At 42.5% G+C, this 25,451-nt stretch overlaps 1 protein-coding gene across 5 annotated transcripts in view; it reads right to left on the bottom strand.

Annotated features, from left to right (window-relative positions):
• The window catches only part of SLC44A1 (solute carrier family 44 member 1), a 269,831-nt gene that overhangs the window by 34,404 nt on the left and 209,976 nt on the right, over window positions 1-25,451 (bottom strand). For all 5 annotated transcript variants that reach the window (XM_033918433.1, XM_033918422.1, XM_033918450.1 and 2 more), the window contains exons 9-13: window positions 21,883-22,069; window positions 11,162-11,327; window positions 4,327-4,483; window positions 4,103-4,186; window positions 2,154-2,291 (exon numbers count right to left, since the gene is read on the bottom strand). In XM_033918433.1, the coding sequence (XP_033774324.1) occupies window positions 2,154-2,291; window positions 4,103-4,186; window positions 4,327-4,483; window positions 11,162-11,327; window positions 21,883-22,069 (732 nt within the window). The remainder of the gene's footprint in view (window positions 1-2,153; window positions 2,292-4,102; window positions 4,187-4,326; window positions 4,484-11,161; window positions 11,328-21,882; window positions 22,070-25,451) is intronic.

Genomic DNA, 25,451 nt, shown 5'->3' with positions numbered 1-25,451 from the left:
CAGCTCACCTAGTTTAAAGCCTTCCGGAGTAGGCGAGCTAGTCGTTGTCCAAAGACGTTCTTCCCTCTTCTGGTCAGGTGTAGCCTGTCTGATCCCTGTAGTCCTTGATGTGCCTCTCTGTGGTCTAGGAAGCCGAAGTTCATCTCTTTGCACCATCCGCATAGCCACTTGTTAGTCCTCTGGATACGTTCTTCCCTAGCTCTCCCCTTACTCATCACTCTAACTGCTTAGACACATTTCATTGCTGGAGAAAACTATAATCTACAAGTTCTTCCTAGAATAATGAGATAAATGGGACATGAATGTATTCATTAACTGCTCACAAATTAAAACTGACAAAACAATTGTATGCTGGATTTCGGGATCACTGAACCAACCCTCCATTCCACTAGTTCTGTTTGATCTCCCCATTTCTCCTGTCTCCAGTATCTAATATTTGGGTGAACATAAGAACATAAGAATTGCCACTGCTGGGTTAGACCAGTGGTCCATTGTGCCCAGCAGTCCGCTCACACGGCGGCCCCCAGGTCAAAGACCAGTGCTCTAAATGAGTCCAGCCTCACCTGCGTACGTTCCAGTTAAGCAGGAACTTGTCCAACTTTGTCTTGAATCCCTGGAGTGTGTTTTCCCCTATAACAGACTCCGGAAGAGCATTCCAGTTTTCTACCACTCTCTGGGTGAAGAAGAACTTCCTTACATTTGTACGGAATCTATCCCCTTTCAACTTTAGAGACTGCCCTCTTGTTCTCCCTACCTTGGAGAGGGTGAACAATCTGTCTTTATCTGCTAAGTCTATTCCCTTCAATATTTTGAATGTTTCAGTCATGTCTCCTCTTTTCAAGGGAGAAGAGGCCCAGTTTCTCCAATCTCTCACTGTATGATGTCTGGATGATTACAAATTGTATTTTACTCAGCAGATTCTACCCTTATAAAGTCTGGTTTTCTGGTTCTGCGTTCTCTTAGGAATATTTTGGACTTTTTGCATTCACTGCTGTTCACAAAGGGCTTCCCTTAATCTCAGGTTAAACAGCTTCAAACCTTACAGAACTGTGCTGTGGTTTTTTCTTTAGAACATCAAGATACAACTATGTCTCTCCTCTCCTCTATCGCCTTCATTGGCTACCTGTCCATTGTAGGTTTATGATTTTGCTGTTTGCACACAAGGAATTCCATTCATGTATCCCCCTCATACCTTTCTTCATCCACTGTGCCCTATACATCTCTTCGTACTTTACGTTCATTTGACTCAAATAGGATGGCACATATGAAATCTATGAGAAACACAGCTTTCTACTTTTTGGTACCCTCCCTATGGAATTCTCTTCCGAATTATATCAGGTCGAAACAATCCATCTCTTATTGAAGGGTTCTTAAACTAATTTTTCTTACTTTTCAGCTGGGCTAGTTGATACTTGGGGGTGGGATGGCAAGCAGGTAGCGATTTGCTACAAAAATATTTTGTATGCTGTGAAAGCGCTTGGATGTAAATAGTTTCTTTCCTATCAACTACTGAGTTCTTTTTGATATTCTTAGCTTTGTTTTTAACTGTAAACCGCTTAGATCCTTTGTTGGTACAGGTGGAATAACAAATCAATAAATAATAATAGTATCAACTAAGAATGGAGTGGAATGGGAGATGTGAATTGCTTGTTTACTCCTTTAAAAAATATTATGACGAGGGGGGAATACAATGAAGCTACTAAGTAGTAGTTTTAAAACAAATCAGAGAAATATTTCTTCTCTTAACATGTAATTAAACTCGGGAATTCGTTGCCAGAGAATGCGGTGAAAGCAGTTAGCTTAGCAGGGCTTTAAAAAAGGTTTAAATAACATCCTAAAACAGAAGTGACAAGCCATTATGAAGATGGAAAAATCCATTACTTATTTCTGGGATAAGCAGTTTAAAACCTGTTTTACTCTTTGGGATCTTGACAGATATGTTGTGACCTGGGTTGGCCACTGTTGGAACAGGATACTAGACTTGATGGACCTTTGGTGTGTCCCAATATGACAACTCTTAAGTTCTTATGTTTATATTTCTGAAGCAAATTAGGTATAAAACTGTTCTCTTCTAGTATTTCTCCTGGCAAAAAAAGTACATGTGCATATTGTTTGAAAATACCCACCAAACCCTTGTGATGTTTCCAGCTTACCTTTCCTAAGAACAGCACAAAGTCCCCTATGGTATTGATGGCAGCCACTCGTAACACATTCTCCACAAGAATGACAAAAGCATCCTTTGCTGATGTGCAGAAATTAGTACTGTTGATTGCTGTTGCTGTATATGCATTCTGAGTGAAACAGAAATGATATATCCTTTTTTAAATTGAATTTTAAATACAACAATAACAATAAAACAGTTTTTTAAAATACAATAATATTTTAAAAAAATACAAAAAACCCAAGGATGCATAACAATAATACAGTATTACAAAACAAACAAAAAAAAACCAGCTGCATACAATCAAAACACAATAGGGTCAATTAGAGTTATCATTAAAAACAACTTCACAAAACTTATCTAGAGGGGACCACGTTCTAGTAAAACTAGCAATATTATTTTGTTTGATTACTATTATTTCCTCATACTTCCTAATGATGCACAAATGGATCCACCATTCAGGAAAATTAATCTTAGAGTTATCTTTCCAGTTGCATATAATTTGATGAATGGCTACTTCAATCATGGAAACAAAATTTAAAAAAAAAATAATGTTGGTAATGAGACCTCTGGGTTTGAGGAGTGCAATATGATCAATTTATAAGACAAAGGCAACAAATTTTTATTTATATGCAATATTGCTTGAATTCTGGACCTTACACTTGACCAATAAATTTGCATGTTGGGGCATGTGTAAAGAAGATGCAAGAGGGTTCCTGATTGCTCGTTACAAGACCAACACACATCAGAAGACAAATGTAGTACTCTAGCCGGGGGTCCAATAAGCTTTATGTAAAGCAGGGGTGTCCAACCTGCGGCCCCGTGAAGTATTTTGTGTGGTCCCGGTCGAGGGTGATGCAGTGTTTTCCTCTGCTGCCCCCAGATGTTTACTGTCTTGCCGGCTCCCTCTTCTGTCTTGTTGAAGCGTTTGCGCGGCCCCAGAAACATTTTTTTCGGCCAATGCGGCCCAGGGAAGCCAAAAGGTTGGACACCCCTGATGTAAAGTAAAATAGGTGGATTGACATATAGATGCCGACATAATGGGCCTAGCTGAGTGAGTCCAAAATAATTTCCAATCCACCTCCCCTGGGTTTAAATTTAGGTCTTCCAACCATTTATGATCAAAGGGGACATCCTTTTCTCTATCAACCTCTCTCAATGTTTTATATAGCATCGACACCTTTTTCTTTCCAAACAATAGGGGTCTAGCGACTGATCTCATTTGCATGCACAGTTCTTTGAGAATCACTCATCTTTTTTGAATCATTAGATTTACGGCCACTACAGCGACCCCTCAGCTTTTACTAGCGATGTTAGAGAATCTGGCCCTTAGAGGGTTTTCAAGATTTCCACAATGAATATGCATGAGATTATGTGCATACAATGGAAGCAGTAAATGTACATCAGTTTCATGCATAATTCATTATGGGAATCTTGAAAACCTGAGTGGGTTGTGGCTTTCAAGGACTGTGGCTGTCTACTCTTATATTAAAGTCTTACAGATGTTACACAAACTGTACCACTGTATAAGTGTGTTTTTGCCAGCCTCCTCCTTGTTTCTCCACTGTTCCAGCTGATTGTACTTATATGTAGCTTTCCATAACTAGTCCAACACCTAGACCGCTTCATTTCTTTTACCTACAGCTTCAACTCCCCTACCTCTACCCTCTACTAGTATTATATTACAAATATTTACCTCTTCTACATATTTCCTTTGAGTCTTCTTCCCTCCATAACTAAGTCATAACAGTAGTCATGTGCTTAATACCTCATAAAATAAGTTGGCAGGTATCAACAGATGCTCATCCTTGCAACAGAGAGGTCTTTTACAAAAAATAAAAATACCCAGGGTGTTTTGATAAAAGAGAAGATCAGGATAAATTTACCGTGGCCTTTTATGAAGTTATGAAAATAACGCACTAACAATTGCTCAGGTCTTACCTGATTTAAATATGTCAGGCACTTTTCTAGACACCACAGGCAGCAGATGCAGGCTTTTAGCATGCAGCGTGCGCAGGCACCTTCCTAGAGAATCACATATGCAAGAAGAATAAGAAACAGGGCAAATCCAAAATAAACCCAACATAATTTTCTGGAGGAGAAAATCAAACATTCCCATTCTATATATTAATGGTGACAGAACGTCAAGAAGCGTGTCCCCTTACTTTTCCGTTCAGCTGGCTATGAATGTACATGAGAATCATGCGTGGTATCTTCACCAAGGTTATGATGAATGCTCCCTTTGCTACTGTTCCCAAGTGGTAACGAAGAAGCCGATTTATTGATGCCAGGATAGGTGTGAATGGCAGTTGCCTCTTATCCCTGAGGACAAAAAAGAGCAAAAATAATTTAAAAAACAAACAAAAAATACACACAGAAAAGGGCAACACTGAGATGAGCAGCAGTGTAGTGACAGATGGTGTGGAGTCACAATCCAGTCGAGTTCCAGAAACTTGCTTCTTGGGCTCAAATCAATTGTTCACTGCCTTAGGAAAAGCAGAAGAGTCAAGCACTTCTCTAAAAATAGCTAGTGGTCTGAGTGGCATTAGAAATGCTGGAGGAGATGCACTTTACTTCAAGTGCCATATTTAACTTAAGAAAGAAAAGAAAAGGGGCCAGAGGAATAGGAAAAGTCACAAGCAGTGCATAGTAGCTCTCTGTATCTCCAGAAAGGAAGCAAATCCTCCAAGGAACAACATAAGGGGGTAAGCATGTGTACCTTTTTATGCAATAGATTTATATTCAACCGTAGTGGGGACATAAGTTGCCATTCTGAAATAAGCCAGTCCGGAAAATGCTCCATGAGTTCAGAAAGGATCCAGTACATACACTGACATTTGATTTGCACATCCAGGAAGGAGGGGGAGGGGGTATTATATTTTGTTATATTCATTGATCAAATGTTGTTTATGAATTAATTGATACATGATATAATTGTTTTTGCTCCTGAATTAGGGTAGGAGGGAGGGGGGGAAATGATTTGTAGTAATTTTTTTTTTGATTGACTAAGTGCTTTTTTGAAGTTAATTATATGCTTATAATGCACTATTTTTTGAATGAAAAATTAATAAAGATTTAAATTAAAAAAAAAGATTTATATTCATAAATAGCACCACATTTCCAAAAACTGGAGAACTCCTTCAGTATACAAGCAGCACAAGTTGTCTGTCAGGATTGATGGTCAATATGTGACATGGTGATGGGGAAAGTAAAAGGTAGCTGTGTTAGTCCACTTTAAAGGTTAATAAATTAAACTTAAAATGGAAAATAAGGCAATATATTTTTATAGGACTAATGTCATACAGTCATGTGAAAAAATTAGGACACCCCATGAAATATTCAGAGGGTGGTGAATACATGGAATGTGCTTCCAGAGGCTGTGGTAGACAGGAGCACATTACAGGGCTTCAAAGAAGGTTTGGATAGGTTCCTAGAAGACAAAGGGATTGAGGGGTATAGATAGGTGTAGAGGTAGGTTATAGGGATAGGAGTAGAGGTAAGTTATAAGAATAGGAGTAGAGATAGGTTATAAAGCTAGTCAGGGACCACTGCTCAGGCAATGGGCCTGATGGACCGTCGCGGGAGCGGATCGCTGGGCGAGATGGACCTCTGGTCTGCCTCAGCGGAGGCAACTTCTTATGTTCTTAAGAAATTATCACATATCGATGTCAAATCTTTTTTATTTAACTCTGGAAAACAAAGTGATGTAATTGCATTGATTACATTGACTCTCCTGTGGTATCAATATCATCCATACTGACTGACACATTATACTTTTGTTATATTTAATATAAATCCACAATATTATATTTTTTATGGGACCCATTTTACAACATCGGGTTTGTTTCGTTTTTCCACTTTTTTTTTTTTAAACTCAGGTTTGCTCTCGAGTTTTTGTTGTTTGATACTGGGTTTTTTTCTGTACTTCAGACTCAATATGCTGATGCCACATTACTATGACTATTTTTGATTACATCGACTATCTTGTGGAATTTCTTTGTTTACGTCTTCAATATGTAAGAGTACTGGGAGGTCAGTGCATTTTTAAGTTTGTGTTTTGTTCATCCTTTGGCCTACATTGGGTGCACTATGATTGTTTTTCAAGTGGATCATAGTGCCGTTTTGGTTTGTTACTTCAAATATAATATTGCCAATGTACTTCCCCTTTTTTTATTCTATCCACATGGTTTATATGCACTTTTTGATTTGTCAATTCTTGTCACATTTTGTATTTTTTTACTTTTATTTATTTTGTATTTTTCTGCTAATCCAAGTTTGCACTTTCCTTTGTTTCAGTAACCACCTATTCAAATATATTTAATATATAAACAGGTTTGTGGCATTTTAGATCTGGTATGTATCAAGTAGCAATTTGTTCCTCTTTTTGGTGGTTGAGTTTATATGTTTTTCACATTAATTTTTCAGTATTTACTTTCAGTCTAATATTCAATTAAACTTTTGACTTTCACTACCATCTACTAGTTTACTTTGCATTTCAACTTAATTAAAAGCCTTCACCCATGGATTTGCACCTGTATTTCTTAGCAATCACATTTTCACATCCACTCCTCATATTGCACATTATCTGTTGTTTATTAGTTTTTAATTCTGCATATACTTTCACATAAAAGGTATCACTCTTTAGTCACCTTTATAATAAATAAAGCATTATTTTTTATTCACCTTTCACAGTATTCTTCACACATCACCATTTCATGAATATTTACATATACACTACTTTATAGGACTCTCGAGGAAGGCCACTGTAGCCGAAACATGGACCGTGTCGGGTCTGCATCATATTTTGTGCATTGATTTTATATTATCTGCCTTGCTTGAATAAGCTTTTAACCTTCCTATATCACCTCATTACTTCTTCAACATCTTTGTAAGTGCTACAGAAACTGTCATGAAAATGATCACAAGTGGCCATGGTAGAGTACAGCAGGGAGACAACAGCAGAGAGCAGTGTGTCTAGCACTTAAACAGCTGTCATCAGATGTTACTTGTACTGAATCACTCTGAATTTTCTCTCCGAGGCACACTTATAGAAATATAAATAAATAAAAGATGTGCAACTTATAAAACCTCTTAAACAGTAACATCATAGCACACATTTAGAAACACAGAAACATGATGGCAGATAAAGGCCAAATGGCCTATCCAGTGTACCCATCCGAAACATCCACTCTCTCTTCCTCTCCCTAAGAGATCTCACGTGCCTGTCTCACACTTTCTTGAATTCTGATATAGGGCTCCTTTTATCAAACCGCATGTTCAACTGCCTGCCGTGCTAGTCACTAACACCTCCATTGATGAGGCGTTAGTTTTTTGGTGTGCTGCGGGGGTTAGCCAGTGATGAAATGTCCGACGCGCTAACCCCGTAGCGCACCTTGATAAAAGGAGCCCTTAGTCTTTGTTTCCACCATCTCTACTGGGAGACAATTCCACGCATCTACCATCCTTTCTGTATAAAATAATTTCCATTAGATGCTTAAGAACAATTGTTGGGTATAAGGGAGGGGGGGATATTTGATGTGAGTTATATTTTGATGGTATATTAAGTGATGTTAAAGTATAAAATGTATCTTATGTTACACTTGTTGAAAGTTTTTTTAAATTAATAAAGATTTTAAAAAAAAAGCTCACTCCTGAGCCTGTCACCTCTTAAATTTGTACTATGCCCTCTCATTCCTGAGTTTTCTTCATTTGAAAAACGACTCACTCCTGTAAATTAACACCAGACAGATATTTAAATATCTCTCAATAAATAAATCATAGTGACAATAAAACCAAATGCTGCCCAGATGGAAGTTGGTATTGGTTTTGAATCCCTGGTGAATCCCTAGTGAAACAAGATCTTGTAAGAGGAACTGCTGGCCTGTCGCTGTTGATTATGCTGCAAACCTTAACGCCATTGAAAAAAAAAGTTTCTTGCTATTGGTGAAGGTGGTTTGTTACAGCGTAGTTCTGGCGCCAGAGCTAAGTTTTTCTTTTTCTATCTTTCATCTGTTGTTGTTTAAACGCCTTTAAAACTATAAGCTTTTTCGATGAACTAATTATATATATGTATACTAGTCTTTAAGCCTGTTACATTAATGGGTGCTAGAATAGATGTGTGTGTCTGTCTTTCTTTCTCTCTCTCTCCTTGGCCGCTTTCTGTTTACATACTTGATGTCATAAAAAAAATGTTATAAATACCTAAGTGGTGTAAATGCGCATGAGGCGAGTCTCTTTCATTTGAAAGGAAGCTCTGGAATGAGAGGGCACAGGATGAAGTTAAGAGGTGATAGGCTCAGGAATAATCTAAGGAAATACTTTTTTACAGAAAGGGTGGTAGATGCATGGAATAGTTTGCCCTTAGAGCTGGTGGAAGCAAATACTGTGACTGAATTCAGGAAAGTATAGGACAGGCCCATGGTATCTCTTAGGGAGAGGAGGAGATAGTGGATACTGCGGATGGGCCATTTGGCCTCTACCTACCATCATGTTTCTATCAGGGGGTTATGGTGAAATATGTACCTGGTCCTTTTTATATGAAGTTCACTGTAGTGCAGTGCTCTGTGGCCAGTCTACTAAAAATGACTTGTTTTGTGTGTTTTTCTTTTTTCTCCAAAAATGTTTTAAAAATAGATGCACATATTAGAAATGGTCTTTTTTGAAGGAAAAAAAAAGACATTTTGCTGTTTTGAAAAAGGTCATTTCTCTACCTGATTTTTGGACACACCTCCAAAAACGTCTAAGCTCGGATTTAGATGTCACATCGAAAATGGCCTTCTATGTCTGTCTCTTCCTTGAAAATTCCAAATCATTTTGCAGTGAACAATCTCTCTCCAACTGTCACTCTGCTAGTGCAGGAACTGCAGGATACCAGCTGACTGAGAGAAATGCCCAGGTGGCTGCACGGACTGAGCAGCACGGGTCCTGACCATCCGTTTCCCGTCCCCCTGTGGAAATCACCTTCAGAGGGGTGGATCTGAAGCCTCCATTTGGGCTTACCGTTGGCAGCTCCTTTCCCACGCCTGACGGCGGCCGCACGGACCGAACAGCCAGGGCCCCGACCATCCGCTTCCCCTCCCCCTTCCCAGCTGGAAATCAACTTCAGAGGCGAAGCGGCGGATTTGAACCTTCCGTTCGCTGCTCCCCCTCCCTCCCCAGCCTCGCTCGCTCCTCCATTCGTGCCGCCGCCGCAGAGATGGCGATCCAGGGTGGCCGGGTAATGGCGTACGCCACATGTGGCCAATGAAATAGGAAGGCCGCCGCAGCCTCCCTCCCAATCTGTGCTGTAGCTTTTCCGATTGGGAGAGCTCTTCTTGGCTCCGTAACGAAGGCGAGCCGCGAGTGTGGGGCCGTTTCTGCAGCTGCGAGGTGGAGAGCAGTGCTTGTCTGGCACGCATGCGCACTCCTACTGCCACAGCCCGACAGAACAGGGATCAGGAAAGCACGCAGTGAGAGTGCACATGCGCGCTTAGCATTTTATTATTATAGATAATAAAAAATTTAAAAAAGATTATTTTTTTCTACTGTGCACATTAGTGGGTTTTAAATCTCTTTAGATCCTTTTGGGTGCGAGTTTTTTGCCAATGACAAAAACAACGCTAGCTTAAAAATCATCAATGATTGCTACATGATATAATAATGGAGGCTTTTTCTCCACCCGTTTGATTGTAAGATCTGAGAAATTGAGTCCACTGATGGTGAGTGACATTTTCATAAATTGTTGATTTAAATGTCTCTATCATATCCTCTCTCTCCTGACTTTCTTCCAGCGTATACATATTGAGGGATATAAGACTGTCCCTATATGCTTTTGATAAAAAGACCACTAACCAGTTTTGTGGCAGCTCTCTGAACCACTCCATCCTATTTAAATCTTTTTGAAGGCGCAGTCTCCAGAACTGCACACAATATTCCAAATGGGACTTCACCAGAGACTTATACAATGGCACAATCACCTTATTTTTCCTCCTGGCCATCCCACTCATTATCCACCAGAGCATCCTCATGGTTTAGACCGTCACTTTTTCTACCTGTTTTGCCACCTTAAGGTCATCAGACACAATCACCCCTTAGTCTCACTTTTCTTTCGTACAGAGAAGTACTTCTCTTGGAATTTTGCAGCCCAAGTGCACGACTTTGCATTTTTTAACATTAAGGGCTCCTTTTACTAAGCTGCGATAGTGGTTTTAGCTCGCACTTATGCGTGCAGAATTGCCGCACAAACTAGACCAAGGGTTTCCAAAGTCCCTCCTTGAGGGCCGAATCCAGTCGGGATTTCCCCAATGAATATGCATTGAAAGCAGTGCATGCACATAGATGTCATGCATATTCATTGGGGAAATCCTGAAAACCCGATTGGATTCGGCCCTCAAGGAGGGACTTTAGAGACCCTTGCACTAGACACTAACGCCACCTTGTAAATAGCAAATTATACACTAATCTCGGTTTTCCAACAGCTTATCACTATGAATGCTTTCTTAATCGGATTGCTTATGTTCTTAAATTAGTCTATTTCAGAATTTAAATATAATTTAAAACAAGTTCTGATTACAGAAAGATCAACTCATACATTTAAAACAACAAAACAAGATTTTATGGAACATACTACTATATAAATATCTTTAACATCTGTTTATGGTCAGATAGAAAGCCAATAGTTGAAATGAAGGATCTGGTGTTTCTTCCACCTTTCTCCTTGCTTGTAGTCAACAGAACTTCATAATTGTGAAGACTGAAGCATATAATCTAAATCAATATGAGATAGGACAACCCAAGAATTTGAAGCTTCTGGTTTCCATAAAAAAGTGGTCTGGTTGAGAATTAAGGCAGACTAGCATATGTCAGTTCATAGCACTAACTTCACCCCTCCACCATTAGTAAATATCTAGAATTCATGAGAATAAAGAGGGAGGGATTTGATATATCGCCATTCTGTGGTTATAATCAAAATGATTTACATATCATATACAGGTAACAATATAAATGGCAAAGAGTTCTTACCTGGTGAAATAATAAGTTACTACAGCCCCGGCGATTGTCATCTGCTGACATGCTAATATGAACTCACTGATCCATATGAGTCCCACCAGGTGATACCACCACATGTACTGCAGGGGACCAGTAACTCTGAACTCCACAAGTCCTTGCTCATTCTGGATAGGATCACCTAATAACAAATTAAAAGAAAGGATGAATGTCTTGTTTAGGAGAAAGAGGAAGGAGAAGACATATATTTATTTTAAATATTTCTATCGTGCACCATCTAACATTCTGGGCGGCTTACAATTCACATACATAATAAAACCAAACAATTAAAATAGACATCATCAAAATCATAACACAACACTGATATAATAAACAATTCTAGCTCTTTGACATTATCCATAGTTAAATATAAGCCTGCATGAGAAGTTATTCCCTTGGTGGGGGATAGAAAAATTTTAATAAACTTGGAAACTTAGAAATAATGACCAAACGCCCACTTAGAACACAAACACGACAGAATGAACACAGGAAAATTCACAAATGCAAAGAATATGATAAATAAAACACATTTACCACTTTACCTTAGAGAAGAATCTACCCTGGAGAAATTCAAGAGCTCGTTCAAATGTTATATTTATACAGATGCTTTTGAAAGATAACAAATTCTTAGGTAGCCCAGTCACTCACTCTTATTGCTTATAGTTCAAGCATATTTTAAACAACAATTACTTTTAGGTAATTGCTAATCCCTTCCTGTTTTTTTTTTCCTTTTTTGTGCTTTCTTGTCTAAATTGTAGTTCTCTCCTCTATCCTTTCCAAAGTATGTTATGAATAATGTTTTTGCTTTATGTTTCAAAGACTATTTTAATTTCATTGTAAATCGTTTTGAAATTATTTTGTAAAGCATTTTTATCAAATTTTAATGAAACCTGAAACAGATAATAGAAGTATAAAACATACATAAAAAGAATGAATTAAGGTATAAATATGTATGATAATTGTAGATTCAGAGTAACATTATAGAAGCTCATAAATCATAGCTCATGTATAGTAAACACCATTACTGAAGGTCATATAGCGTAACACCGCTATAAAAGCTAATGTAAACCACTTTGATTGACTACCCAGTCATTAGTAGCGGTATAGAAGCTTTCAATAAACAATAAACCTGTTTTCAAAAATCAAAAATAGATCTATTTATCTGACATTACAAGGTAAAAAGTTCCAAAACACTGGTCCAGCAATCAAACATTTTTCCCTGTACCTATCCAATCTGACTTGTCTAATGGAAGGTATGTCCAGTTACCCCTTATTTGTATATCTCAATCAATGCACTGGTCTGTTTATATTCAAGATAGATGTGAAACAAACTGGTAATATGTCATTTAAAGCTTTAAATAATAACAAAATGCTATAGTACGGTTGATTTCAGGAACTGCTCATATTGAATATATTACACCTGTGTTAAAGGTTACCTATTCAGTTTAGGATTTCTTTTTTTTTTTACTTTATTTAGTTTTTAATGCCAACAAAAAGTGCAATACAATTTATATACAAATAATGATAATCAACCAAGCACTTATAATCAATCAGTATCTATATCAGGGGTCTCCAAAGTCCCTCCTTGAGGGCTGAATCCAGTCGGGTTTTCAGGATTTCCCCAATGAATATGCATTGAAAGCAATGCATGCACATAGGTCTCATTCATATTCATTGGGGAAATCCTGAAAACCCGACTGGATTCGGCCCTGAAGGAGGGACTTTGGAGACCCCTGATCTATACAAAAGATAAAAATTCCCTCTCCTATCCATCATTACCATCAGGAATAATACCAAAACAAAAGATATATTCCCCGCCCCTCCCACACCCACCACCCCTGGATGTGTGGGTGAAAAACAACAGAAAATAAAGATAAAGGACAACTATAGCAAATCTAACAATGTGTGTGTTTCTACTTTCTTACTAATGGATCACATCCTGTGATACAGGGCTGATAGATTGGGGGGGGGGGGGGCTCAGGAAGGACCATGCTCCCATCTCCAACCCTGTCACTGCTCCCCCAGCTTGCCTCACAGGGTGTATAGATGCACCAGACAAAAGCCATTGACCTGAACCTATAGAGCAAGTCACTGAAACAGCAGTGTTGCCAAGGTCGAATAGCATACCACATACCAATATGTGCAGTGTACTCTGCAGCCCTCAGGACCCATGCAGGCAGCAGAATCTGAGGGAAAGGGGAGAATGATAGGACTGCATGGTATGGTAACAGCAGCTATGCCAGGTAGCTGCCTGGCTGCTCCCCCAGGCCACCTCCATGGTTGGGCCTGCAGTCATGGTCTAACAATGGGTGTCACTGGTTACATAAATGAGGGAGCACAATGGGCTGCTGCCCCCCAGATGTAGGCTCACATCCCTGCCTGGAATCCACATATCCTCCCCTTGATGATGATAATCATGGTTCCCTGGTCCTGCTTCAGTTTTGGTGAGTGTGAGAGGGCCAGATAAGGGAGCTCGAGCAGTGGAGCTCATTGAGCCTGAGAGGACAGCTAATCTGCATAGAGTTGCAAGTGCTGCTGTAAGCTGTCCACTCACCCTGAGTGGATTGTGGTGCTGAAAAGAACAGCTCCCAGCACAGAGAGATCAGAAGGCAAAGGAGCCCCTTTGGGAGCTGGGTGACCCTCAAGAGGAAGAATGCTGCCCTCTGGCCTAACTCTCAGTAAGCCCTGAAGGTCACTACTGACTGGCGCTGACAGAGGGCTTGGTGCAGCGGAGTAGGGTGGCCAGGTTTAACAGTCCTGATGGGGGGACTGGTGCAGCAGTAGAAAGCCAGGTGGTGGTAGGGTCCAGGGGGACCTGTACACCCTCAGGTCCCCCTGGAAACTTGGTGGAAACTTGGTGGTGAGAGGGTCTGCGGAAACCTATACACCTGTAGGAAAGAGTTAGAAGAAGCCGGAGAGCCTGGAGTTGAGAGAAGAGGCTCAGGTTTAACAACTGGTGGTGGGACCGGTGAAGAAGGATCCAGATGGTGGAGACCCATGAGGCCAGGGAGTGAGGGACTAGTGGTGGCCCCACAAGAGGCAGCTGGAAGAGCTGAAGCCCAAGGCTGAGGGGGTCAGATGGATGATTGGCGTGAGACTGGTGGCGACTGGCGGAGAGACCGGCGATGGCACTGAGAATCATCAGAGAGGAACCCAGGTAAAGCAGCCTGAGACCCTGGAAGCATTGGCCAAGATCTAAGGAGAATACGGCATAGGTACCGGCTGGGATGGTGGCAACCGGCGGAGTGACCGTCAAATAGCACCAGTAGCTGCCGAAGATCTGGAGGGCCAATACAGGGTCAGAGGAATGACTCAGGAGACACCTGGAGAGACGGAGTCCAGGGAGGACCTGAGAGAATGAGGAGTCCAGGGAAGACCTCAGGATGACCAGGAGGTTGGAAAGACCTGGTCACATGTTTTAAGAAGTGTGTTTAATCCTGTGTTTGTGTTTTTACTGAGAAAAAGATGTCTGGGAGTGGATATGTGACGGGTATTACCACTTGGCCCAGTCACATGGTCACAGCGAGTTTTCCCTATTAGAGAAGACCTTTCCCCTGATCAAGGAGAAAGGAATCCAACACTAGTCTGCAGTGTGATCTGAGTCTGGAGCACAACTGAGTGATATTGTTAAGATGAGCAGCATAAAGATTCGCTAACAGGGTGCCCCATGCAGCGCCCATTGTGTGTTTCAAATCATCCATCAGAGAAGTAACTAGGCCAACTCTAGTGTGACCAATATAACATCTGTAAGACACCACTAAAAAGCAAATGGAACTGAGTCATGGGTGTAACAAGTATTATGGAGGCCATGTGGCTCAACATTGTACTAGCTGTGACCTACTGCTTGTGCTAAATCTGAGTTGTGATGCCAATGAGAGAACATAAGAACATAAGAAGCGCCATCTCCGGATCAGACCTTCGGTCCATCAAGTCCGGCGATCTGCACACGCGGAGGCCCTGCTAGGTATTCACCTGGCTTATTTTATAGCCAACCATATCTTTATATGCCTCTCTCAAGGAGATATGCATCTAGTTTGCTTTTGAAGCCTAGGACTGTCGATTCCGCAATAATCTCCCCTGGGAGAGTATTCCAGATGTCAACCACTCTCTGTGTGAAGCAGAACTTCCTGACATTAGTCCTGAACTTGCCCCCCCCTTAGCTTCATTTCATGTCCTCTTGTCCGTGTCAAATTGGACATTGTAAATAATCTTCTCTGCTCTATTTTGTCAATTCCTTTCAGTATTTTGAAGGTCTCGATCATATCCCCACGCAGTCTCCTTTTCTCAAGGGAGAACAATCCCAGTGTTTTAAGTCGATCCTCATATTCCAGTTTCTCCATACCCTTCACTAGTTTAGTTGCTCGTCTCTGCACCCTCTCCAGCAGTTTTATATCCTTCTTTAGGTAGGGAGACCAATGTTGGACGCAGTATTCCAAGTGGGGTCTGACCATTGCCCTATAAAGCGGCATTATAACTTTCTCCGATCTACTCGAGATTCCTTTCTTTATCATGCCCAACATTCTATTTGCCTTATTTGCCGCTGCCGCGCATTGTGCCGACGGCTTCAGGGTCCTATCTATCAGTACACCCAGATCCCTTTCTTGTTCACTTTTCCCCAGAGTTGCACCTGACATTCTGTACTCGTATTCCTTATTTTTACTGCCTAAATGCATTACCTTGCATTTCTCCACGTTGAACTTCATCTGCCATTTCTCTGCCCATTTTTCTAACCGACACAAATCGCTCTGGAGTTCCTCACTGTCCTCCTGCGATCTGATTGCCCGGCAGAGTTTTGTGTCGTCTGCAAACTTGATGATCTCACTTGATGATGTTCCATTTTCCAGGTCATTGATATAAATATTAAAAAGGATCGGCCCAAGTACCAAGCCCTGGGGCACACCACTAGTCACTCTCTCCCAGTCGGAGAACTTCCCATTTATGCCCACTCTCTGCTTTCGGTTTTCCAGCCATTTGCCTATCCATCTTTGTATATCTCCCTCTATGCCATGGCTTTGTAGCTTCCTGAGAAGTCTTTCGTGTGGAACTTTGTCAAATGCTTTCTGGAAGTCAATCTGAGGTATGTAGGCTCGAGCTTGAATCATGTCTATCAGGACTCCAATGTATTCCAGTTGTTGGACTGGGAGTAGATAGGATTCTGTGTAGTTGGCTATGAACCCTAGTTGCTCCAACACCCAAACAGTTTGCTGCATTGATGTCTGAGCACCTTCCTTTAATGTGCTTTTTACTAGTCAATCATCCAGATAGGGAAACACAAACTTCCAATCTGCATAGTGATACTGTGATTATGACTAGGCATTTTGTGAATACCCTGGGAGCAGAAGACATACTGGTAGTGGTGTTTCCCTACCCAAGAGAACAGAGCCAATAATTTTCCTAAATCATAAGGTGCCCAGAGAAATCATCCTGAAATTTTCTTTAGACTGGATATTTGAACAGAGCTGTTAGGTCTAGGATAGGATGAAATCCCCTCATTTTCTTGGCCACAAGAAAATACTTGGAATAGAATCCCTTCTCTTCCCCTGGTATAATGGGTTTGAATAAATGGGCCTTTATAAGAAAGAATAGTTCCTATGTCAGCACTTCCTGGTGCTGAGAACTGTAGTATAATGCTCGCATTGAGCAGTTTGGAGGAAGTTCAGCCAACTGAGGGTTCAAACCTACCCAGATTATTTGCAGAATTCAAAAGTCTAGGGTTACAATAGGCTACCTTTCTTGGAAAAAAATTCAGCCTTCCCCCTACCAGTAGGAGCCGAGGTAAAAGTAGCAGGGGGATCGAGTCATCCCCGCCCTGTTCGATATCCACCTAGAGTTTGCAGGTTTAAACTTGCCACTCTAGAAGCACCTGCAGCTGGACCGCCTGAAAGTATTTCAAAAGAGATGGCACAGACAGGCCACCCAGTTATTTGTACAGACGCAATACCCTTCCACTGTTCCTTGGATGTTTGTGGGTCCATACCAAGGCAAAGAGCTGCCGTTGCATAGCCTCAAGCATCTTTCTATTTACCCAAATTGGTAGTGTTTGAAAGAGAAATAGAAGTTGGGGTAAAATCATCTTGACCACCTCGATCCTATCAAGTCAGGAAAAGCAGAGCTTTTCCCAAGTATTCAATTCTTCCCTGACTTTCTGAAAAGTCGGTACATAATTTAAGTCATAGAGGCAAAGGGAAAGAGGACCTAAATGAATTCCCAAATAACGCATAGCACCTTTCACCCAACGGATTTCATCCAACAGAAAGGATATAGACAATGCAGGCCCTCTCTTGGTTCGGGGAAAGAGTAACATTTAACAACTCTGATTTGGTTATGTTCACCCAAAATTCTGAGAATCTATCATAATGCAACAATTCCTCTTCAGCCGCCTCCAGAGATCTTTCCAGTTCTGTCAAAGTAAACAAAATATCATCAGCAAATAAGCTGATTTTATAATTCCCCCAGGGGTCCTGACACCCATCACATTAGGACTCTCCTGCACCCATTGGGCCAGGTGCTCCAGAACCAAGGCAAAGAAAATTGAGGAAAGAGGGCACCCCTGCCTCGTTCCCCGGGCCAAGTAAAACACTTCAGAATATTTCCCATTAATTTTCACACACCCCCAGGGGAGAATTATATAGAGCTCTAATCCAGCCTAGCATCCGAGTTCCTAAACCAATAAGCGCCAATACTTGAACATAAATGGTCAAGAGACGCAGTCAAAGGCCTTTTCCGCATTGACCGACAGAAAGACCATTTCCTGCGCCAACTATGCTACCTATTCTTTCAAATTCACAACCCTTCGGATGTCATCTCTCACCTGCCTCCTTGCAATGAAGCCAGACTGATTGGGGATGCACCAGCCAGAGTACCCAACTCATCAGTCTATCAATGAGAACCCAAGCAAAAAACTTAGTATCTACTCCAAGGAGCGATATTGGACGATAAGAGGAGCACACCATGGGGTCTTTCCCCTCCTTTAAAGTAATCCCTGCAAGATGCATAAAGTGAGGGAGCTGACTACCAGCATTCAAGGAGTTAAATAAAGACAGGAGCAAAGGAGTCCTGAAAGGCTTTATAGAATTTGACCATAAAGCCATTCAATCCTGGCGATTTTCCCAGCTTCATAGCAAGAAGAGCCAGGCGTGCCTCAATTAATTTAAGGGGGTCTATCAAGTCTTAAAGCATTTGTGGCTGCAATAGAGTTCAGCTGTAACAAGCCAAGAAATGTCGCGATAACAGTTTCCAGGACCTCATCTTCAGCAGTGTATAGCGTTTTAGTTTAGTTTAATATCGCTACCCTCTTTATAATCACTAACTCTTATTATGTTTTTCCTTCCTTATATTAAAGTTCCTGTAAACCATGCCAAGCTCCATCTCTATGGAGAGGATGCGGTATATAAACTTAAGGTTTAGTCTTATAGGACTGCAAAAAGCAATCCCGTACTTCACGTTCAGTTTGCACCTCACCACCAGAGGGTCGCTTAACACAAAACACATTGTTACGAGACCTCCTAAGTTTTAATCTATGGGCTACCATATGGGAGGCTTTATTGCTATATTCAAAGTATCTCTGCCGAAAGAGCTGGGTTTGAAATTGCACGCGTTCAAGCTCATATGTCTGCAAAGCTCTACGAGCCTCCCAAAGGACCCCTCCTTCCCAGGGTTTATGTTTATGAGTTCCCTTTAACTTAGCAATGGTATGACGAAGACGTAGGCCCTCCTGAACCCTCTGTCTCTTCCAATAGGTCACCACAGAAATAAGATGACCCCGTACCATTGCCATTAAGCCTTCCCAAACTGCCCCCTGTGAAGCCTCACCACCTACATTGAACTGAATATTGTGGGGAATGCACTAAAGTCAGCGATCGTCGCTAAACCTGTTTTCACAATCGTCGTTACCGACCCAGTGCACAAAATGGCCCACCACGTGTTTTTCCCTTCGATAGCCCATGCAAATTAGATAAAAGCCCATTCAAAATAGCCAAGCAATTGATGCACTAACATTGCTTGGCTGTTCCAAAAAAAAAAGTGAGGTTTTTTTTAATGATCGTAAAAGCCGACTTGCTTGTCTTGGGGGGGGGGTTCATATTTTTTTCAATGGCACAGATATTTTGCGTGTGTTACACACACAAAATATCTGTCCCATAAAAAATGAAAAGAAAATAGTCCCTCTCTGCCGATGACAACCCTCCCCAAAGACCCCTAAGAAATGTGGCCCCCCGAGCCAGGCACCCCCAAGCCATTGTCCCCCCCTCCAAACCCAAAACAAATGGCAGGAGGGATGCCCAATCCCTCCTGCCATGCAGAACACCTCTGCGTCAGGCACCCCGGAGCCACTGCCCCCTCACACCCCCCAAAAATGGCAGAAGGGATGCCCACTCCCCTCCTGCCACCGGATGCCCCCCACCCCCACCCAAAATGTAGGAGGGATGCCTTCTCCCTCCTGCCACCGGATGCCCCCCACCCCCGAACTTCCCCATACCTTTTTAAAACATTGGAAGCAGGAAGCCCGCTCTCAGTCTCCCGCTTCTGGCCTGCCTGTCTAAATGATGAGCCTTCCCCTCTCTAGTGCATCATGTGATGCACAGGGTAGGGCCAAAGGCCATGAATAGTTCAGATGCCTAAGGCCGTTACCAAGGGGTGGGACCATAGGCATCTGAGTCAATCAGGCCTTAGACACCTCCCTCTGTATCCAGGATACTGAGAGAGGAGCCTAAAGCCCTGATTGGTCAAGCCATCTGAATCCAGATAAGCGCTGTTGAATAGACTTCTGGGCCATTCCTCCAGCCAAGTCAGCAGGAACCTTATTCCCCTCCATGGCAAGCAAGTCCCGGACCACTCCAACAGTGGTGACTCGCCTAGGGACCCTGTACAAAACTCTGAAGGCAGACAACAATATCGTGGGGCCACTCTGATGTCTTAGGCCCTAGGGCTCTGTGCACTATCTCAATGACAGGGTCTAGGCTGTTGCCCTGCAGCAACCAACTCTGATTGGTCATTACTTCTCTAGCATCTTTGTACTCACTCGTATCCGGAACTCCCCGGATCTGTAAATTATTTCGACAGGCCCAATTTTCAAGATATTCGATTTTATCAAATCAGTTCATGTAACTCGGATCGCACATCCTCTAAGTCTTGCTGAGCCACAGTGGCTGACTCTTCACAGGCGTCCATCCGAAGTTCCACTGTATTGATGTGGAACCCGATTTCAGCCAGGTCCTGCCGCAATTCCCTGATCGCCTCTTTAACCTGGGTGCTCACTGTTAACAGTTCCTGGAGATTGGCCTTAGTCAGGGGCTCCAAGGCTCCTTCACTACTATCAGAAGCCCTCGCAGGCAGCATCTGCAGCACTCCCGATGTACGGGTATGTTCCCCACCTTCATCATGTGACCCAACTGTGTGCGTGAAATGTGCAGGTGTTTTTCGGCCAAGTGACTCCATTAGCAATCACCCTCCATCCTTTTCTTCGACGCCATGAGATGCAGGGGCCATTGACAAAGCAGCTGCACTGTAGGATTGGTCAGATCGGCAAGCAAAAATCAGCTTTTCAGGGGAATTAGAGTGGCTAGAAGACAGAGCCTCGAGGTTAGGCAGCCGTCTTCGCTGATGATGTTACTTCCTCTCCAATGGTGTTCTTATTAACCCTAGGCCCAAAACATGAGCACCCCACAATCTGAATTTTCAGGAAGCCAACCGCTAGGCCTTTTACCCGACCTTTCTTCAGGAAGCAAGTACCACAGAAATCTGCATCGAGCTCGGATCCTCACTCCTCTGAACACACCAAGCTTGGAGGAATTTTCAGGTTTTCACATATGAAGCTATAGTCACCTTCTCCCTACATCTTAGAAGTGTGACGACCACTCCGTCCAAACAGTCTTTATACACTAGCATTGCACGCTCCAGAGTCATGATATTCTGGATCCTGCTGGGCAATTGGGCCCTGCATGAGCAGCTGGGGATGACATGGAAGTCTTGAGACTTTGATCACTTTTTAGATGGACCAGGTCTGCATACCATGGTCACCTCAGCCAATTTGGTGCTAGAATCAACTGCCCTTGAGGCACCATGATCCTGCACAAAAGTCTGATTATCATGGGCAATGGAGGGAAGGTGTAAAGAAGACCTGCCTTTGGCCAGAGTTCTAAACGGTTGATCAACCACTTCTTCTGAGAAGGGGGAGCAGTGTCCATAAACCGGACACCCCTCGCAATGTGCCTCTCCCCAGCTTTATTGTGTGGGTTAACTCAACTCTGTAAATCATCTTGAACCTATATAGGCACAATGCAATCCATAAATTATAGATTAGATATAGAAAGTAATGCATTTACTCCTATACTGTGCAAAATATAAAGATGGCATGTGTCAGGGATGGTGTTAGAGGAGTGTGACTAGAACAACTGCCCTTGGCCCTTGACCAGAAAGAGCCCAAAGCTCTACTGGAAGCTGAAAAAAGTGCAACCTCATAAGGACCACATGGAGCCACCTCCCAAATTTCTGCCCTGGACCCCAGCCCTAACATTTCAAATCTAGCATATTCTAATCACAGAAATTATTTTTTCAGCCTTCTGTTGTCTAGTTATTTTATTTTTCAAATCATGAGCAGGGAAATGAATACCCAGAAAACCAGTAATTAATTTTTCCCAGAAACCCACATCTGAAACAGGGAAAATCTACAAAAAGAAATGAACCCTCTACTTACATACCTGTGGTTCCAAGAAACAGCAAGACCATGACCCAGTATATCCAAAAGAAGATGAGAGCTAAAAAAGTCCAAAATGGTTGGAAGACGAGTAATGGAAGGTGAATGAAGACTTTCCCTGCCACGTGGAACAAGGCAATAGTGAGGGCCACTCTTTTACGTAAAATCAACATTATCAGCAACAGGATGACCTGGAAAACAACATGAATTCAAAATTTAGATGAAAGGAATCTGTATTAGCTGGTTTAGTGGTCCTCAGATGCAATTAATCCACTTCTAAAATAAGGCCAAGTCAGTTCTCCATATATAGAAACTGATCACAAAAGAAATAATACTTTCTCAACCAAACCATTTTTACTGTAACTTCATTTGAAAATGTTCCTAACTGATACATTGGCTAAATTACTCCTATGTTTTTGGCAAGCTCATGAACTGTCAAGCTGTTAATACTAGGACTGCATTTTAATCTCATGATTAATCACACAAAGGTGGGGTATAGCCAGCAATCCAATGGGGAGCCACAGGAGGAGACTAGGAGGCCACATTAGATATCCTCCCCACAATAGGTATCATATGCCAAAGCCCCGCAAGTCAAAAAAAATCCACTGCCAAAGCTGCCTTCTTCTTTGTACTGCCTCAAGAGTGAGAAAGCCAGTGGGGTGCCTCCAGCTGCCAATGCTGGCACTCCCTAAATATGCTCGGATCACGCAAGTGTTGGTGGCTGTAGGCATGCCGCTGACCTTCTTGCTCCTGAGGCAGTATGAAGAGGAAGGGGACTACTCAGGCAGCAGATTTCTTTGGCTGAAGGGGCTTTGGCTACCCTATTAGCTACTGAACAGGTAATGCAGCTTTGGAGTAGGGTCAGGCCAACCAAGGCCAATTCATCCCCCCCCCCCAAAAAAAAAAAGACTACCCCAAAAAAAAAAAAGACTGTTCTCAGGTCCACATTTCCCTCTCTCCTCTACCCCCAAGACAAGCGCCTTCCCTCTACCCCCAGGACGAGCTCCCTCCCTTTAACCCCAGTCCAAACTCTCTCTCTCTCCTCCTCTCCACCCAGATCCCAGCTCCTTTCAAGTTTATTTTAATTTGATATACCACGTATCATTAAGTCTAAGCGGCTTACAAACAATGTTAAAATAAATATACAGTGGTACCTTGATTTACGAGCATGCTCGTAATCCAAAACGCTTGTTTATCAAAGCAAAGTTCCCCATAGGCCTTAATGCAAACTCAGAAGATTCGTTCCACAACCGAAGTTTGCTATGGTGGCCCAGGGGTGAGTACCTGCCTGCGGTGCTGCAGCGATTCCAAAGTGGTGCCTTCCTTGCCTCGGGGTCCCCGTGCGGCTGTCATCCCGCTTCGGCCAATGCCTCTGCCGTCCATCAGCGCCTCCCGGCTCCCATCTAAGCCGGCCGCCATCCTGAATGAGCATGCGTGCGGCTTCACCTCTCTCCTCTCCTAAGTCAGCCGCTGTCCCGACAACACGCTCACCATGTACAAGCACGCAGGACGTCCTGCGTGCTTTTATGTAGTGAGCGTGTTGTCAGGGCAGCGGCTGACTTAGGAGAGGAGAGGTGAAGCAGCGCGCATGCTCATTCAGGATGGCGGCCGGCTTAGATGGGAGCCGGGAGGCGCTGATGGACGGCAGAGGCATCGGCCGAAGCGGGAGGGCAGCCACATGGGGACCCCGAGGCAAGGAAGGCAACACTTTGGAATCGCTGCAGCACCCGCAGGCAAGTATTCACCCCTAGGCCACCATTGCTGAGTGGTCGTTTATCAGGGCAGTGCTCGGTTTACGAGACAAAAGTTTGCTGAGTGTTTTGCTCGTCTTGCAAAACACTTGCAAACCGGTGCACTCGTAAACCGAGGTACCACTGTAAAGTGAAGAAGGTATTCAAAGACAAAGACAGATATGAACAGCAAAGAACTGTAACATAATACATAAGGGATAAAAGGATAAAAGTTATATTGTATTTAAAAATAGAAAAGGAAAATAAGAGGGAGAAACAGAAGAGAAAGGGTTAAAGTGAATGTTTCGGTTAGCAGTTGATCGAAGTTAGCTTATATATCAAAAACATCTTTAAAGACCTTCTTTTCAAATCCAACTCCCTCCCCTCTTTACCCCTCCCTCCTATATCCCAGGTCCAACTCTTGCTCTCTTCCCCCATGCCTCCCAGCCTCAACTATCTCCTTCCCTGTCACCAGCCCAACTCTTTCACCCCCTCTCTTCCCCCTACACCAAGTCCATCCAACCAACTCCCCCCTCCACTTGGCCCTGCCCCTGTTCTCTTAATTTCCTCCCTCTCACAATCCGGCATTTCCTTCCCTGGACCCAATGTGGCAGCTCTTCCCTCCCCCTCCCAGACCCAATTTGGCTTGCTCTTCTCCTTTTCCCCCCTCCTCCCGCCTGCAGCTCATTTACCTTTAAACCACAGTCTTTGGCTCTGCAGGTCAGCAGTAGCCCTACTGAAAGGCTGCTTTCTGCCTGACCTGGCTCACTCCTTCTGATGCAACTTCCTGTTTCAGAAGGGGTAGCCCAATCAGAAGGAAGGTCCAGTGTAGATCTGCTGGATCGAAGGAGAGAAGAAGGAAAGAGCAAAGCAGCGTAGTCACGTCGGATTGGGTCAAGAGGGGAGGGAGAGAGTCTGGATCATGAGTGCATGTGGTTAGAGGGAGGCAGAAAGTGACTGCAATCAATTATAATCGTGATTACATTTTTAATTACTATTAATAATGTTTTAATTGCAATATTAACCATAATGAACGTGCAGTCCTAGTTTATACTATATGGTTGCAGCTCTTTGTGTGCACTCAAGTCTTTGTGTGTAACTCTCCTATCACATAGAGCAAAGTCAAGTTGCTTTTGAACAAAGCTGTAGGTTAGAATGCACTGCTATTGGTATGGACAAATATTCCAAGGCTGACCTTATATTTATTTATTTATGCTATCTTGGAAATAGCTGCACTACTGTGACAAATGGCAGCTATGCTGTTCACAGGAAGACCAAGTGAGGAAAAGAAGATGAACGTAAAAGTGTGATCACAAAATTAGCCACCAGGGCTACATCTTTATGAAAAGGTCAGTCAACGGAGCCACCAGAACTTCCCTAAGTTTTTTCAGCAACCTCGGATATATACCATCTGGCCCCATCACTTTGTCTACCTTTAATTTAGCTAGCTCCTCATGAACACAACCCTCTGAAAATCTATCAGGGTTTACCACTCCTCCATCCCTATTTGTGCTTGTCTTCTGCGGTCCTGCTCCCGGCACTTCAGCCGTTAACACAGAACAGAAATATTTGTTAAGCAATTCAGCCTTTTCTTTATCAGCTTCTACATATTTCTCCCCTTCACCTATGGATCTCACAATCCCAGTTTTACACTTCTTCCTATCACTGATATATCTAAAAAAATGTCTCATCTCTCCATTTTACCATGTCAGCTATTTTTTTCTTCCATTTGTCTCTTTGCTTTCCTGACTACTTGAGCAGACTCTCTTAACTTTTCCAGATATTTTTGTCTGTCTTCCTCTTTTGTTGATCTTTTGTAGTTTATGAAAGCTAACCTTATTCC

This window comes from Geotrypetes seraphini, chromosome 1 (assembly GCF_902459505.1).
Source record: "Geotrypetes seraphini chromosome 1, aGeoSer1.1, whole genome shotgun sequence".
NCBI lineage: Eukaryota > Metazoa > Chordata > Amphibia > Gymnophiona > Dermophiidae > Geotrypetes > Geotrypetes seraphini.
The sequence above is the reverse complement of the archived record's forward strand: the minus strand, read 5'-3'. Positions and strand labels throughout refer to the sequence as shown.